At 41.4% G+C, this 16095-nt stretch overlaps 1 protein-coding gene across 1 annotated transcript; it reads left to right on the top strand.

The window, feature by feature from the left end:
- Nucleotides 1-1966: 1966 nt before the first annotated feature.
- Nucleotides 1967-13656, top strand: LOC124661555 (E3 ubiquitin-protein ligase UPL6-like). Its single transcript, XM_047199418.1, has 20 exons — nt 1967-2053; nt 2253-2341; nt 2434-2561; nt 7005-7102; nt 7195-7499; nt 7644-7740; nt 7843-7983; nt 9282-9368; nt 9447-9533; nt 10120-10245; nt 10435-10533; nt 11140-11207; nt 11613-11679; nt 11764-11904; nt 11981-12070; nt 12356-12433; nt 13093-13166; nt 13292-13363; nt 13430-13504; nt 13590-13656. Exons 1-20 carry the CDS (start codon nt 1967-1969, stop codon nt 13654-13656), a joined length of 2076 nt encoding a protein of 691 aa, XP_047055374.1.
- The last annotated feature ends 2439 nt before the right edge of the window (nt 13657-16095 follow it).

Raw genomic sequence — 16095 nt, forward strand, 5'->3', positions numbered from 1 at the left:
GTTTTATCCAAGGGTAATTCTATTGTTTACTTTACACACATTGCTTAATGTGATAATCTGTTGCTTGCAACTTAATACTGAAAGGGGTTCGGACGATAACCGGAAGGTGGATTATTAGTCATAGACGTAGTTGGATTACTGTCTATGTATTATGTTGTAATGCCCAAACGAATCTCATAGTAATCATCTTGTCATGCATGGTCGGTATTCGTTCAATTACCCAGCTGTAATTTGTTCACCCAACATGCTATTTATCTTTATGGAGAGACACCTCTAGTGAACTGTGGACCCCGGTCCTTTCCTTCTCTCTGATAAATTTAACCACTGCAATCATGTTATTTTATTTACTGCAAAGCTCTGTTCTCTTTAATTACTGCAAACATCTATTTCCACTCGATACTTCTAATCCTTTGTTTTTAGCAAACCGGTGAGATTGACAACCTCATTGTAAGTTGGGGCAAAGTACTTTGGTTGTGTCGTGTGCAGGTTCCACGTTGTTGCTGACGCCGGTAGTGCGCCCTGCCACTAGTCAGCTAGCAGCACCTTCAGAAGTCACGGCTTTCTCCTACTTGTTGATTAAACCTTAGTTTCGTACTGAGGTAAAACTTGCTGCTGTGCTCATCACACCTTCCTCTTAGGGTTTCCCAACCGCTTCCACAACAACCGCCACCAAGATTGTCTGGCGCCATCACCGGAGCACCATCAAAGACGCACCACAGCGGTGCACCCAGGGAGGAATACGGTGCACTGAGACGTCACCGCCATCGAAACCGGCCTGCTGGTCTGGGATTTCTCCCGGTCGTCAATCCCCACCACCAGCACCCCGTCCGGATTGGCATCCGGAGGCACCGGCCGCATAATTGATGGGGTGGGACGTCTCTGGGCTGGGAGGGGCGGGAGCTTCAGATCTGGCACCCGTCGGCTCCGCGCCGTCCGCACGGCCACAGAGCAGACCCGCACCCGCGAGCACCGCTCGTCGTCAAGCCGATGTTGCCTCTCCACGAGGCCGCCGCCTCGCTTTCTGAAGCCCTCCGCGTGGGGGAGCAGCGAAGACCCCGCCACCACCGTCCTCGGTGAGCCGGAGGGCTTTTCGGCCGCTGCCTCTGGTGGCGGTGAGAGTGGGATGGTGGGAGGAGGGGGTTGGCGGCGGGCTAGGGTTAGGGGCCTCTGGGATCGCCAGAGGAGAGCGACGTAAGGGTCCGATTCACTGTTTTGAGCCCTAATTTTTTCTTTTCAGCAAGCGCCTGACTAATGGGCTGGCTCACGCGGGATCGCTTGAGGCGATCCTTCCTCCCGCACGCTGGTGAGCATTGTATAGGGGAGGGCTGCCCTAGGTGCTCCCCGATAAAAAAAAAATGGTACCTGCCGCGGTGCCGTAGCCGGTTAGCCTGTTTATAGGGCTTCAGCCCAACTACGCATTTGTACTAGACCAGCCCGTTAGAAAATTGAGATTGGGGAGGACGCGGCGGAACTTGAATTCGCGAGCGGGGAGAGGTGGTGGAATCGGGGCATTTCGGGAGGGCGCCGAAAGGTTCAAAGCCGTACGTGTGTCTCACCGCCTCCACCATCCTCTCTCCTCCCTCCCTCACACTCCGGCGGGAATCTTCGCCGGGCCTCTTCCCGGAAGGGCGCGTCGGAGCCGAAGCTTCCCACAGCCAAGCCCTAGACCCAGGTCGGGGGCAAAGCCGTCTGCCTCACCGCCTCGCGCACCCGGCCCCTCCCCTCCTTCCCCGGCCGAGATTACTCCGCCCCGGCGGGAATCCTGGTCGGGCCACCTCCCGGACGAGCACATGGGAGCGGAAGCTTGCCATACCCAAGCCCTAGACCCGGCGGCCTCTTCAGCCCAGGTATCATCTACTCCTAAAAGGCTAAAACCAAACCCTAGCTTCACCTTGTCCGCGCGCGCGTCCTGCTCCGAGGATTTGACGGATTTTCCTCACTTGCCGCGCGTGTCATGCAGGCTGCGATGTCCTCCTCCGCCTCCGGCGACCCTACGCAGCTGGACGGCCAGGCCCTGCTGGAGTTGCAGAACGCCTCCGCCTCTAAGATTCAGGTACTACAGCGGCCGACTTATTACAAGCCTGGGGCTGGGTTCGTGGCCGGGTGGGAAAATTTCATGCTCAAATCTCTCTCTTATGTCGTCATACGAGAGCTATCCGTTTAACCACCACCCTCAGCGCGCTCTGTTAAGAAAATCGCTACCTAAACCCTGTTTACTCCTGAAATCGAATCTGACCAACTGTAAGCTGCAGAGACACTGGAAGGTTGCGCAGTTAAGACGTTTGGAAGCTCGAGAATCGTTTTGCCGCACCCTGTCCACATTAGTCCAGAATGTGGACTGGCAAGCGTTTCCAAACTTCGCAGTTCACACTAAACCTTTGCTGCTAGCCTTGTGTTCACTGAATCGTGTGCTATTAATTGCCTCCAAATCAGGAACTGTTTTGGGCCAGATTCTGATTTTCTTCGTCAACTGCTGTTCTTCTTCAATGCAAAGCGAGGAGAGGATGTTGACATGCTTTGTAAAATCTGCGACATCCTTCTGCTCTACGTTAGATCTGATGGTGAGTATCATGCCTTTTGACAACATCCTCTAGTTTGTATGATCGTTGATATTTCTGATTGCATTTGCAAATTTCTCTAGCCATTTCTGGAGTACTACATAGTCGTCAGCGCGATATTCATTTGTGTACTACTTTTATGGCATTCACTATAATTTGTTCTTATTTCCTTCTCTCTTAATTAGGGGATCTGGTGAGTCTCTTTGCTGGTGTAGATAGCTCCAGAGTGAAATCTGTCGTGGTTTACAGGTTGAGGAAACTTGCGTTTATCTGTCTACATGCTCTCCATGAGAAGAGGTGACTTCGAAAGCTGCTATTTAGAATGGTCTTATTTCGTCTATTTTATTTTCAATTGCGTGATGTAAAAACGTATTATTCATCTCATTCGATTCTGACCAATTGGCCACTCTCTGAAAGTAATAACTCTATAAAGAAAGAATGATGCATTATCAAGTTCCAGCTATAATGAATTTCGCTAATAAAACATTTACTTGACTGGTCTTACGGTCTCTGCCCATTACGTGTCTTGAGCTGAGTGACTTTGTCACACTGAAATATACAGTTGTATACACTTGGGAAGTCCTGCATCTTGTTGATCTTATCTAAACCTCTATTTCGTGGTGTCATGAGACTTATGTTGGCTGTATGTCGTCTTCTTGATGTTTCCTCTAGGTTCCAGCAACGTTTTCTTTCTATCATCCATGAGGAATGGAGAACATTGCCTTTAACCTTCTTATTATGTTTTGATAGGTTTGATTGGGCATCATCAGAAATCAAACCAATCCCCTTTCACCAATTACTAGAATTTGCAGTGTGCTTAATGAATCCAAACTTTCAATGGAGCTGTGAAATTGTTGAATATCTTCAAATGAAGAAGGTTAATTGTTTCTTTCGAGGGGTTATTGGTGCTCTACTGGTATGCTTTCATTTCTTTCTCACGATTGACTTGTTGTTTACCTTTGTTGTGTTTTTACTTTTCTAGGTTACTATCTGACCAAAATATATCAGGGTCATAAGTCTGCTTTAACTAGTACACATAATCACCTGTATATCCTTCCTTGAGAACAACTCCACTTTCTGAGACCTAGTATTCACGGATGTGCTAAGTGCTAGTCGGTTGGTAGACCAGCGCGTAGCATGTTAGGGATCCTATCTGCACGCTGTTATAATCATGTACACAAGTTTCTGCAATTACAATGTTAAGCAACAACATTTACGATCTTTGTGAGAACTTTTATAACTACTAGTATTTATGATTTTATATCAGGAATTTACAATAGAACAAAGAGCTCCAACTATGCATGAAAGGACATAATAGAATTTATGATCTGATAGAAGCTTCTACCATTAAAGAACTAGACGTGGCTTGCACTATTCTGGCCGCATTGTAGAGTACTTCCGGAGAATTGCATGGCTGAACACATTTGTTTTCTCATGATCTAACTGTAACTGGGAGTTGTACGTTTTGACTCCATGGTCTCCCTCTATGTCCTCTCCATTTGGCTGGAGCATAGCAGCAGGATGTTGTAGGGGTAGGCATGAACGTCCTGTCTATGGCACATGGCCTTAAGGTGGAGTCGGAGAGATACATGCTTTCAAACTACCACGCGAATTAGCTAGTGTGCATGCGTGCGCGCGTGTATGTTGTCTGTGTTAAGTGTTGTTTGATCTTTGATGTCGGAACTTGCTGCCTGACTCTTGTATCTATTTGCCTATCCTCTTAATGGAAACATTTTCAAACACTTGATTGCATGTTCTCTGAAAACTGCATGAGAACACTTGTTGACTTTGTTTTATTAGCATTTGTTGGTAGGTGGTAGTAAATCCTTAATGGTCTATCTTATGATTTTTTGATGGCTCTGATCCTTTTCAGCGTGAAAGGCATACAAAGTATCTTGATTGTTCATCTGCACTGAGTAAGATCCTCACACTTGTTGCTTCACATGTTGGCAATTATAGTTGTCATTGTTCGAGTGTGGATCCAAGATGGAGCTTTTCATCACAAATTCTGTCCATCCCTTCTCTGTGGCACAGTTTACCAGATTTTAAGAAGGTGGTGTTCTCTTAAGATTTCATTTGATGATTTATATCTCATAACATTTTGCGTGTGAACATAGAAATTTCAGTGTTAAATGTGAGCTGTTATTATTTTTGCATTATAAACTTCCATTTGTCGGAGTTTTGTTGAAAACTCATGTGCCTACTTATTGCAGTGAATCTACAATTGATTATTCTTATTTCTCATCACTTCAGGCTTTCTGTAGTAATGGATTTATCTCAAATTATATCCTTGAGATAGCATCTTGTGCTGATGTTCTTCCAACGGACATACTGGCTAATCATCCTGGACAAGCATGCCTCCTTGCCAATGTACTTGAAACTGCAACCTGGATTTTGTCTGAACCAGACTTCGCTCCTGAAAGCGTAGGTGTTCTACTTTGCTTTGAAAATAAACATGTTACTACAGCATTTCGGTTGTTTTAGTGGATTGTTATAAACAGTTAGGAGAAATTGCACAAACATTCTATGATTGGGAATAACATTTTAGTATAAGTGCCTTTGATTTTTATTGAGAATAACATTCTCTCCAGTTATATTCTCCGAACAGAGAGACACAGAGCATCAATTTAACGTGTTTTCTTCTTCTGACACTTAAAGGATATGCATGTCTTGTTATATTCCCACCTATATTTATCTTCGTTTTGTAATACTAGCCTTATTTTTTCCACTTCATTTTGCGTTGCTCATGTATGGTTAATTGATGATACCAAAGTCAAGTTTTATAACATGTATCATGAACATTTTATGTTTATGTTTTTTTTAAACCAGAGAGCTGAAATCATTGGCCTTTGTACATCACTGCTGGATGGATTCCCAAAAATCACATCACCTATTGACAGTAAGTCATTTACATGTAAAGCAGAACAACATTCCATCTCTTTGCATTGTAGTTAGCTATGTATGCAGCATTTGTGTTCCATTTCTCTGGAGGTCTTCATGATAATGACAAGTGAGAAATGCTTCTCACTGAAATACACTTTCTTATTTGTGATTGTATGGTTTCTGATTTCTATCTGTTAGGTATAACTCAAAGTATAGAAGAATCATAATAGAAGATTAAATTTTAAAATGGATATTCTGAAACAGTGCCAGATAAGTCAATTACTAGGCTTTGTACAGGGACTAGGTGCTCTACGAGTTCAGTTATTGCAAAATGATCAAATCATAAGTTTAGACTTTAGCTAAGAACAAGGTCTTTTATGTGGATAAATGATTTCGTTTAATCTCTTGGTATAAAAAGAAGTACAGTTATGTAGGTTTGATCTCTGTCCTTTTATCAGTTAATCCTTCTTTTGCAGTTGTGTCCTTTGATCAATGACTTCTTAATTTTCGGCCTACACAGCACAGCTAAATGACCTACATGCCTATGTATCAGATCTGTGTTCTAACTTTAGTTGCTGCATGAATGACCTATGTATTTCCAAATTGTAAATAGTAAAGATGTTTTTTCGACCTATGTATTTCCTAAAAATGTAAGCAATGTGTTCAGAATTTGTAAAGTCTAGATATGCTATCCAACACATTATGTATTCTGAAGGGGGATTCGACAATGTGCCACACTTTAGTTTGCAATTTGATCATTGGCCACACCCTGTGTCACTGAAATGATCATATTTTAGAGTGAAGTGTGGCAAATGATAAAAAATCCATACTGAGATCTAGTGTGCAATACAGAAAAGTGTAGCTGTGGTATTGTCCTATATTCTTCTTTGAAAATTAAGGCCATGAGAGCACACACCATAACAACATGTCAACTGATCCCATTGTCGCAGTTTTATATGGAAAGGGATTGCCTCCCTCATTTCTGCAATCTTATTTGGGAAGGGATTGCGTCCCCATTCTCGCAATCTTATTGGAGGTAGATATGAGGTTGCCCTTCTCATCCCAGGATATGCATAGTTTGGTGAACTGTCTAGAACTTAGGTGTTCTGGTCTCTTGCTTTGTACTAAACTATAAGACTGTTTTGGTAGGGTGTTTTGGCCTACCAAAACGTCTTATATTGGAAAAGAGGTAGTATATTTTAGCACAGTCTGTACTGTGTAACTCGTTTAGTGTTGTTATGTCATCTCTTACATTTATACATTTCCGTGTTTTGATGTAACCACATGACGTACTTACAAAACAATCTCAGTCATTCAAAGTTAGGCTCAGCTTTTATTGGGAGGATTGTTACCGCTTGCTAAACAGGGCATAGGAGGACCCTCCCTTTCTGGAAATAACCATGCCATCCCTTGCTTTAGTTGACTTCTCTACCGTAAATGTCTGGTGTAGCTATAAATCAGTACTATTGTGATGCTCTACGTTTGCTCAGGATTTGTTCTTGCCGTTTGTTCTTTTTCTTGAGGGAGTCTATTGCAAATTATATTCTTATTAAATATGTGCAGGGACATATGTCGATGGTACCATACCGATTGACATTGATGCTAACTATTATTTTGATGTTGATCTGCAAAGGCACATATCGACACTGTTTCAACACTTGGTATGCTTATTTCTGAACCAGATGGTAGTTTCAAGATTATTGCACTATGTTTTTTATGCCTTCCGTTTGACTCTTGCCTGTATCATGCATAGGTTAATGCTGCAGTTAGTGGTATACTGAGCATAGATTTTTCCGATTCAGCTGGCCTTTCAAGTACTGAGCTACAGATTGTAGGATCCATCAGTTTTCTTCTTCATGGCATGTTGCACTCCAGTATTACTGATGGAATAATTACTGAGCTGGTGCATACCACTGAAATTGTTCCTGCACTATGGAATTTTATAAAGAGCTGCCATACAAACGATAAATGGCAGTTTTTTTCCAAGTATTGTTCTCAATTGCTTCCAGACGCTCCTGGTTGGCTATTACCTTTGTCCATTTTCTGTCCAATGTACAGGTAAATACATACTTTCATATTGTCACAAACTGTTGCTGTTTTGTTCTTATTTTTCGAAGTACCAGATGATATGGAAAAACTACATTATATTTTCTCAAGAGTCAAGATATACTTTGTTAATGCTTTGTTATCCTTTTGTACCAGCCATATCTTACAGTTTATGGATATTGTGGAATTTAAGAAATCTGAAAGATATGTTTCTCTTGAAGATTTGCCGTCTCTTGTTTTCATCTTAAAGGAGGTATGTAATATACACCAAAATACCATTAGAGTCGCTATAAAGTTGATGCTGATGTGTTGTTTGCTTGGTGTTACATTAACATGCTTTCAATTCAATCTGCAGGCTTTATGGGAACTTCTGTTGACTATTCCTCTGCAATCATCTTCTTTACAGACGACATGCAGTCCTCTAGATAATAAGAAAATGTTGACTCAGATTCTCAAGAGCAGTGTTACGAATGGATTATGTGAATTACTTATACAGGTTATTACTTTAAACCAACTAAGCCGAAATTTTCTATTCATTTGTTATACACTTACTGTGGACTTTTGGGGAAATTCTGAATGTCCTGTCCCTTAGACCTTCCACACTAAGCTATTCTCACCTCACAGGCTAACTCCGCACAATGCTCCCCTCAAGATGGGCATGGTTGACCACCATGGCCATCTTGTTACAACCACTTGACAGTACGACAGCTACAATTCTAGCTTGCCACCTCATTCTTCATTGACCATCATGCCAGAATCTTCAGTAAACATCATGCCAAAATGCAAACACAAGAGTATACATGGGAGCATTTTTCCTCCAGCTCTTGCTTCTTTGTTTTTTTCTCCATTGGTTGTCATTTGTCAAGCACCCGTTTGTTCAACTCTGACCATCCAAGCTCCACCCATGTGTGCCTGAGCACCACACCCAATTCTGCATCAAGGTAGCCACCTCCAATACCACTTGAATTTAGGCAACCGTTTCCTCTCCAAGCTGTGCCTTCTCACTCTGACGCATGCAACTTGGGCGGCACACGCCTTCCACAAACCAGCTTCTCATTGCCTCTTCACTAACTCTAGTTCCTGCAGAACCACGGTTGTCTGACCTCAACAGCAGCTCGTACCTCCTACAGAGCCACAACTGCCTGACCTCGCCAAATGCTCCTAAAACACCTTAAAAACCATGACAACCTCTGCCGTTGGCTCATTCTATCAAGCCTCTCGCTCGCACCCTCCATTACCACACTTCTAATGACATCTCCTCTTCGAGCTCTGCCTCAGCCAGCCTCCTTAGACACTAAGGTTTCACCACTGCAGTATACAAACCATCATTCTCCCCATGTTTCTTCGATCACCTAACCCTGCAGTCCCTGTTTACTCCCCTTACAGAGCACCAATCCAGAGCTTAACAGGCCTATCCCATCTCTGCCTCTATCAGTAACAAGCAACCACACTCCTCTCTGCTTCTGCAGTGCAACAGTAGCATAACACAAGCCATGCCAAAGCAACAGTATGAGACTTCTTCTCTACTGCAATTCTCTTCTAATAAATCTATCAGGAGCAATTCCTTCTGGCTTCTCTCACCAAACTCCCTTCTCCCAGCACCCTTCTGCTCCCTTCCACAAGCTTCAAACAACTCCGTAGCAGGCACACATCCTAGACACTCTACACCACTGACATATACACATCATCTCCGTAGCAGGCACAGTAGCAATACAGATGCATTTTTCTAACAGTTTCTATGTATTATTTCTTGCATGCATAAAGTAGAAATCTGAAATTTGTATCTTATTGCAGTTAGAGAATTGGAATAACATGGACCAATTTGTTCCTCCTATTAGTTTCTGTTCTACAAAAGCTATTAGTGATGAGTTTGCCTCTCAGGTACTATACCTCTTTGCTATTCGATTAACTGAAATGGAGTTCATGAACATATTTCTTCATCATTTATTTTTTCTTCAGGCACTTATTGTGGGAACACGTGAAGCAGAAATTATAAGGCTTGCTCCGTTTTTGGTACCTTTTGGCACAAGACTTGAGATATTTCAAGTATGTTATTACTATTTTTTTTTGTATTAACAGTGCTGAAAAAGACTGCTATGCTTCTTATGATAATATCTTACAAGTTCTGTTGTTTGTGATCAGTTACGTTTGGAAGCAGACCATTTGCTCATGGGAAACTCTAGACAATATTTTGGGTCTCGTACCCTGGAAATAAGCAGAACCAATCCGTTGAAAGATGCTTTTAATAAGATAAACTTTCTCTCTGCAGAAGATCTTAAAGGAAGGGTATGGTGATGACTTTCTTTTTTTTTACTTTTGTTCCTGCTATCACCTCTGATGGTAAGATGGTGCTATCGTGGTACCAATGCATAGCAGCACCACTAAGAAATTATTAGAGATCTCTTTTGTGACAACACATTAACACAAGATGCATCTATCATGAAAAAAGTCAAATACAAATACGACCCATGTAAAGAACATAAATTATTTATTAAATTTGGATTTGAACTTTTCTGGCATGAAAAAAATCTTAAATATTTAATTAATTTAATGTTGGAATTTGCTGTAACCACTTTGTGGCGCTACCTCCTGACTCCTGTAGCACTGTAACACCATGAGGACGTTTTTGTAGATTCAAATAGTTTTTTTCAATGAGCATGGCATGAAGGAAGCTGGAGTTGATGCTGGTGGAATTTTTAGAGAGTTCATGAACATTATCACCGAGTCTGCATTTAGTTTGGAGTCTGGCTTTTTCAAGGTAACTGTTCTTTTCATCTATTTTGTTGATTTACTTCAATGACATAAATTATAGACAGTACTCTTGTAATATTGTGTACTTAGATGCTATGCATATTATTAGTATCCGGTGATCAAGCAGGTATAGGACTGGTAGGCAGCATGGCTATCGTGCGATACGGTGCCTCACAGTTTTTTTTCCTACCCGTAGGAAACAGCGGATCATTTGTTATATCCCAACCCTGAATCGAAGTTGGCTCATGCAGATTGTCTGCAGTATTTTCATTTTCTTGGAGTTCTACTTGGGAAGGTATTTCGATCATAAATTTTAACTTAGTTAACTTTAAGAGATTATATATGTAGCACTAAAATCTTTCTGTTTCTGCAAGTTATATAATCAACTTATGTGAGTATTTTAATACGTAAAATATGGGTGCCGTATCTGAAATTGATGTCATTTGACTGTTAATGAGATCAAGGTTGGATGCTTTTTGCTGCAATATGCCTCATATTTGATGATGGAGAAAATCCAGACTACTTATACTTCATGTACAGTAGCGTGTTATGTTACTTATGTAGAGGTCCGACATCTTTATTACATCTATCTCAACTTTGGCTTGTATATGCTGAATAATCTGATGATATGCTTGCTTAGGTTGCCCACTACCTGTTATTGGGTGTGTGATAGGGTTTATTTGAAATTGTTTGCTCTGCATTGTGAAGTTGTTTGCCCACTAAATGATGCATGCTAAATTTCACAATTTAATCTGCATGTCTTGTTAGTTGCTGCGAACTCAACTATGTGTATGCTGGGTCCGAAATTCTCTAAGAGCCACCACATTCTTTCTTAACTACTTGGCTAGTTGCCAAAGTGATTGTTGGGTGATTTGATATGTGCTTTTTTCTTGTCTTCCAGGCAATGTATGAAGGGATAACAGTTTGCTTGCCATTTACAATATTCTTCTTAAGGAAGTTGAAACAGAAGTAACTCTCTCTCTCTCTCTCTCTCTCTCTCTCTCTCTCTCTCTCTCTCTCTCTCTCTCTCTCTCTCTCTCCTTCATTATTTGGGTAGTTTCAGTTGTGCTACGAGTAACACTATTTTTGGTGCTTGTGTTGACTTAAATTATGTTTTTGTATTAAGTTGTTTTGATTTGTGGTTAAATAGATAAATGTGTTCCACTGTTCATCAATTGTCGTTAGGGGTGTAATTAGTCCACAGGATGATGTTTGAGTATATATGATAGACCACATTTGAATATTTTGTGTTAAGGTTATTCTATAAATTTGTTGATAATGCAATATGTCACATTATATCATTTTTTCTTTGTGCTATTTGTGTTTTATTTTGACAAGGTTAATATTTACGTTTGGCATTTCACAATGCACCAGGGAAACATTCTTTAATGATTTGTTTTCACTTGACCCAGAATCATATCGCACTCTAGTGAATATGAAGGTATCTCTTCATAACTTAAAATACCATCATATGGATCCAGTTTAGCCTTATGACTTGTCATCTGATTTTACTTTCCAACCTCAGGATTCAGATGATCTCTCCTATCTTTATTTCATTGCACCGGATGGTAAAGAACTGTTTCCTGGCGGGGCAAGGATGCATGTTACTGCTCATAATGTTACTACGTATATGCATCTTGTTGCCAACTACCAGTTAAACTGCCAGGTGAGTGATAATGTAAATTTGTCAGTTGTTTGTCATGAAAATCTGTGATAAACAATCTGCCTTTTTATGGTCACAGAACCGTGTGCAAACTGCACAGTTTGTGAGAGGTTTTCAACAACTTATACCCAAAGAATGGACTGATATGTTCAATGAACATGAATTTCAGGTATTTTATTGTACACTTCCATTGCGAATAGAGAAGTATACTTTTACTCCATTTGTTTAACAAAATACTTGTATGTGTCTGCTTAATTAATGTAATCTGACTTTCTTGCTGTGTTTATATCAATCTGAGTTCATAGGCTTTAGACAAAAACCTTTACTTGTTATATGCTTATGTAACATCTGAATTTTATAATCTGCTTCATGCCTACTCGTTTGTAGTTTCCTTTTTTTGTAGAAACATGCTTTCCTACCTTTGTGATTTTCTTGCCTTGTTTCACCCCTGCAGCTTCTCATATCCGGCTCTCTGAGCTTGAATGTAGAAGACCTTCAGTTGAACACAAACTATAGTGGAGAATATCATATGGTATGTCCTGCTTCTTTTGTTTCGTCAAGAAAGTAGCTCAGCAATTTGAAATTTACTTAAGATGTTGCAATAATGCTCGTATCTTTTTTGTATTCGTCTCTGTGAGAAATATTGCCTCCACCCAAACAAAGAGGTTTTGATATAGTGATTACTGGTGCAGAAAACCAAGGTATTTGGTACCAGAGTATGAGTAATCCACTCAGTAATTTGACATGCAAAACAGTGTGTAACCATGATATTTAATAGTGCCAGAGAATTTTAGTAAGGCAAAGGTTCACTTTACTATCTCAGACAACAGGATACTGATGGGAACCCCCATAGTTCCAAGCTTGCAACTTAACACCCAGCACTGAAATTCAAGATAAAACACTTGTTAGTAATGATCTTTTCAGTGTACTCCGTACTTTAATTCTTACATCTATGAAGGTAGCTTCCTCTACTATTTTTTTTTTCTTCACATCCCTCAACATTGAAACTTGGTATAAATCACTCCTTGACATATTCCATCAGTAGTGAGATTTAAAATTGACATATGAATTGCCGAAGAGAGTAAGAAATGTTTTAAAACTCTCTAATTAATTGGTTAGTAAATTAAACATTGCACCAGGTTTCCTGACATGTTTCTTCATGTTCTTATATCTTGATGTTTTTTCTTGCAGGATCATGTGGTTATTGTTATGTTCTGGAATGTATTAAGGAAATTTAGTGGATGTGATCAAGAACGGTTTCTCATGTATGTCTATTGTTTTCTCAGCAGGATTTTGTTTGTTCAAAGTTTTTTGATGAATATAATGATAATTCATATCGAATAAACATTCCTTACCTTCATTTGATGGATGACGTTGCATGAATGGATAGGTTCGTAACCGGAAGTGCTCGTGGTCCGATTAGGGGTTTTGGAACCTTGAATCCGAAGTTTGGCATCAAGAGGTATACTTGACTTCTAATGTTTCTCTCTGCCGCCGATAATTATGTTATAACTCTTCTTGGTTGCAGTTACGGGGATGATCCAAGCCGACTGCCTTTAGCATCTACATGCTTTAATCAGTTGCATCTCCCTCCTTATCAAACGTTAGTGAACACACAGATGTACAAGCTATCGTTTTTTATATTCCATTTGGAGATCTAAATATATATTGTTTGTTTCTTGTTTCAGAGAGGAACAAATGCATGCAAAGTTGATTCAAGCAATATCTTCGAAGTCAGGATTTGATCTAATGTGATCATTTGGGAACCGATAGATGTAGAATCTAAATAGTTAGACAAAAACCCTCTATGTGGATGTGCATAGCGCCCCTGTCATGTTATGTGCTGTTGAAGAAGCTTTAAGACTGTTCTGGTGCTAGTTGGCCACGGCCGTGCAACATTAGTTGACTTTTTTTTATGACAATCAATACCATATATCTATATATATACATACAGTTATCTATATCTGTACCTATACCTAATAATAATAATCTTTACTATTAGATTGCAATCGGTGGTGGTAGTACGTGAAAAAGCGGGATCAAATCTTTGGTAGGTCAAAAAGTTTGCTTCCCTTCTCCTTCATAGGCTAAAAAGACTGGGTAATCCTTCTTATGTCGTGGCCTAGCATCCGATCTTTTCTTTTCGCCATTTCCTTTTGTCATTGTCCGTCTGAACATTCAACGAACCCAACAGGGGAGACCTATTTTTGCGTACGAGCACAATCTGTCCAGCCTACCAGATCTAAATCAAATCCAAAATCACTAGTATGTTCCCTTTCCCCTCCCTGGTGCTACAGTAACGAGAGAGGCGAAAAGAAAGTTTTCCCTGTTCCCTCGTTCTGCCAACGGCCGGATCGGCGGCCTCTTCCCTCTCCGGTCGCCGTTCCGGCGGTGGGAGGGAGGAGGGGCCCCTGATTTGTGCTCTAGGCATGTAGATAGTAGGGGTAGGGCTAGGTTTCCCGGCGGCGCTGGTTGGGTCGAGCCGGCAGCGTGCGTATGGAATAAAGGTGCTGAAGCTCGTCTTCCTCCTCGGCTTCGTCACTTGTGGCGGCGCCGGCGAGCTGTCGGCGGTTTGTGCTCGCGGATCTGCGGGTCCCGCGGGCTGTTTTGTTCCCCGGCCAGACGGCGTGGCGACGTCGCCATCTGCGCATCTTGGGGATTCCGTTCTCCGGCCTCGGCGTCTCCTCTTGCGCTGAGGCGGGGCTTGTGAGATGCTGCTTCGGTGGTGGGCGTCTTCGGCCAGGAGGCTAGCGAGCTCAGTTCTCGCGGAGGTTCGCCGGCGACGACTTTGAAGACGACAGCTTGTCCTTCGACGCGTAGGGCTTTCGAGGCCCTTTCTTGAAGGACTTCCGGCTGCTTGCCTTACTAAGCTCCCCGGAGCGATGATGGCGGCGGTGTGCCTTCAGTATGCAGTACGCGTTGACGGCAGCGGCGGCCGTCTTTCCCCAGGACTCCGATGTATTTTCTTTGTTTTTCAGGGATGTCTGTACCGGTGTATAGAACTGAGTTTTTGGATAAAAAAAAAGAAAGAAGTCCAGATCTAATACGACACAGAGGATCCACGCCGCCGGATCCACGCCTTAAAAACTCTCTCCCAATTGACGCATCGAGATATCAGCAAGCTGCTGATGCCCTCGTGCTGCTCACCGTCCCCCAACTAGTTTGTGCTTGCATCCTGCCCCTGCGTGACTCTCGACCAAGCTCTTTAATTTTTTGAAAAACCTTTCCGCTAAGCTCGTCGTTGTGGTTAAGCGCGTGCCACCCAGACAGCTCTCTCGACAGTCATGGCGGTGTCACTAAGACCTGCCATGGGTAGCTCTGCTGGCAATGAACGTGCCAACTGTAACGCCTCAACTTTTGCAACCTTGTTTATCTGTCTAAAGTGCAAAAATCAGGGGAACAAAAAACTTTTTAAGTTTTGCTTGTGCTGTCATGTGTTTGGTTGAAATGTATCTGACTTTGTTTGATGAGTGATGTTTGTTGAATAATGTTAAGTGAAATACCTCAACCCACATCTTCTTATCTCGAGAAAACACTCATGCCATGGCCACTCTTGTATCACCTTAATCTCCTCTTTCCAAAAATATTTGAACCTTATGTCAAATAACAAAACCTCTTTTGCTTTGTCTTTTGACTCAAAGTCTTAATTCAAAGGGTCATGACAAAATGCTTTTATTTAAATTGGCTATGGTCACTTAGATCATAGTATCACAATAGGAGTTTCTAAAATTATTGTTGACGCAAAGTATTTGCCAAGTGGCATACCCCTACTTTGTGTGACTTTAGAATTTTATAGAAGTGTTTATATGCAGTTTTGATTTCCAAAAGTAAAATGGAGTGATTCATACTTTATTCTAATTCGACTTTGGATCACACTACCCTTCTAAAAACCCTCTCTCATCTCAAAGGTTTCAATTAAACTTTTTATCTATTTTAAATCAAATAAGGGTCATAGACACCAACAATAATTAGAGGACTATTTGATCTGTGATCAAATATCCTTGGTATTTCCCTTGCCACTAACATGTCTCATTGATCTATCATTTAAGATCCCCACTTCATCTAGTCATGATATTGTGATATGATCATTTGGCCAACAGATGATTAATCTCCAGTTGTATCCCAACCTCTCCAAGATCATCCAACTCTATGTTAGAAAATATTCTTGACCTAACCATCTTATGTCTTGCACAC

Source organism: Lolium rigidum, chromosome 1, assembly GCF_022539505.1.
Source record: "Lolium rigidum isolate FL_2022 chromosome 1, APGP_CSIRO_Lrig_0.1, whole genome shotgun sequence".
Classification (NCBI taxonomy): domain Eukaryota; kingdom Viridiplantae; phylum Streptophyta; class Magnoliopsida; order Poales; family Poaceae; genus Lolium; species Lolium rigidum.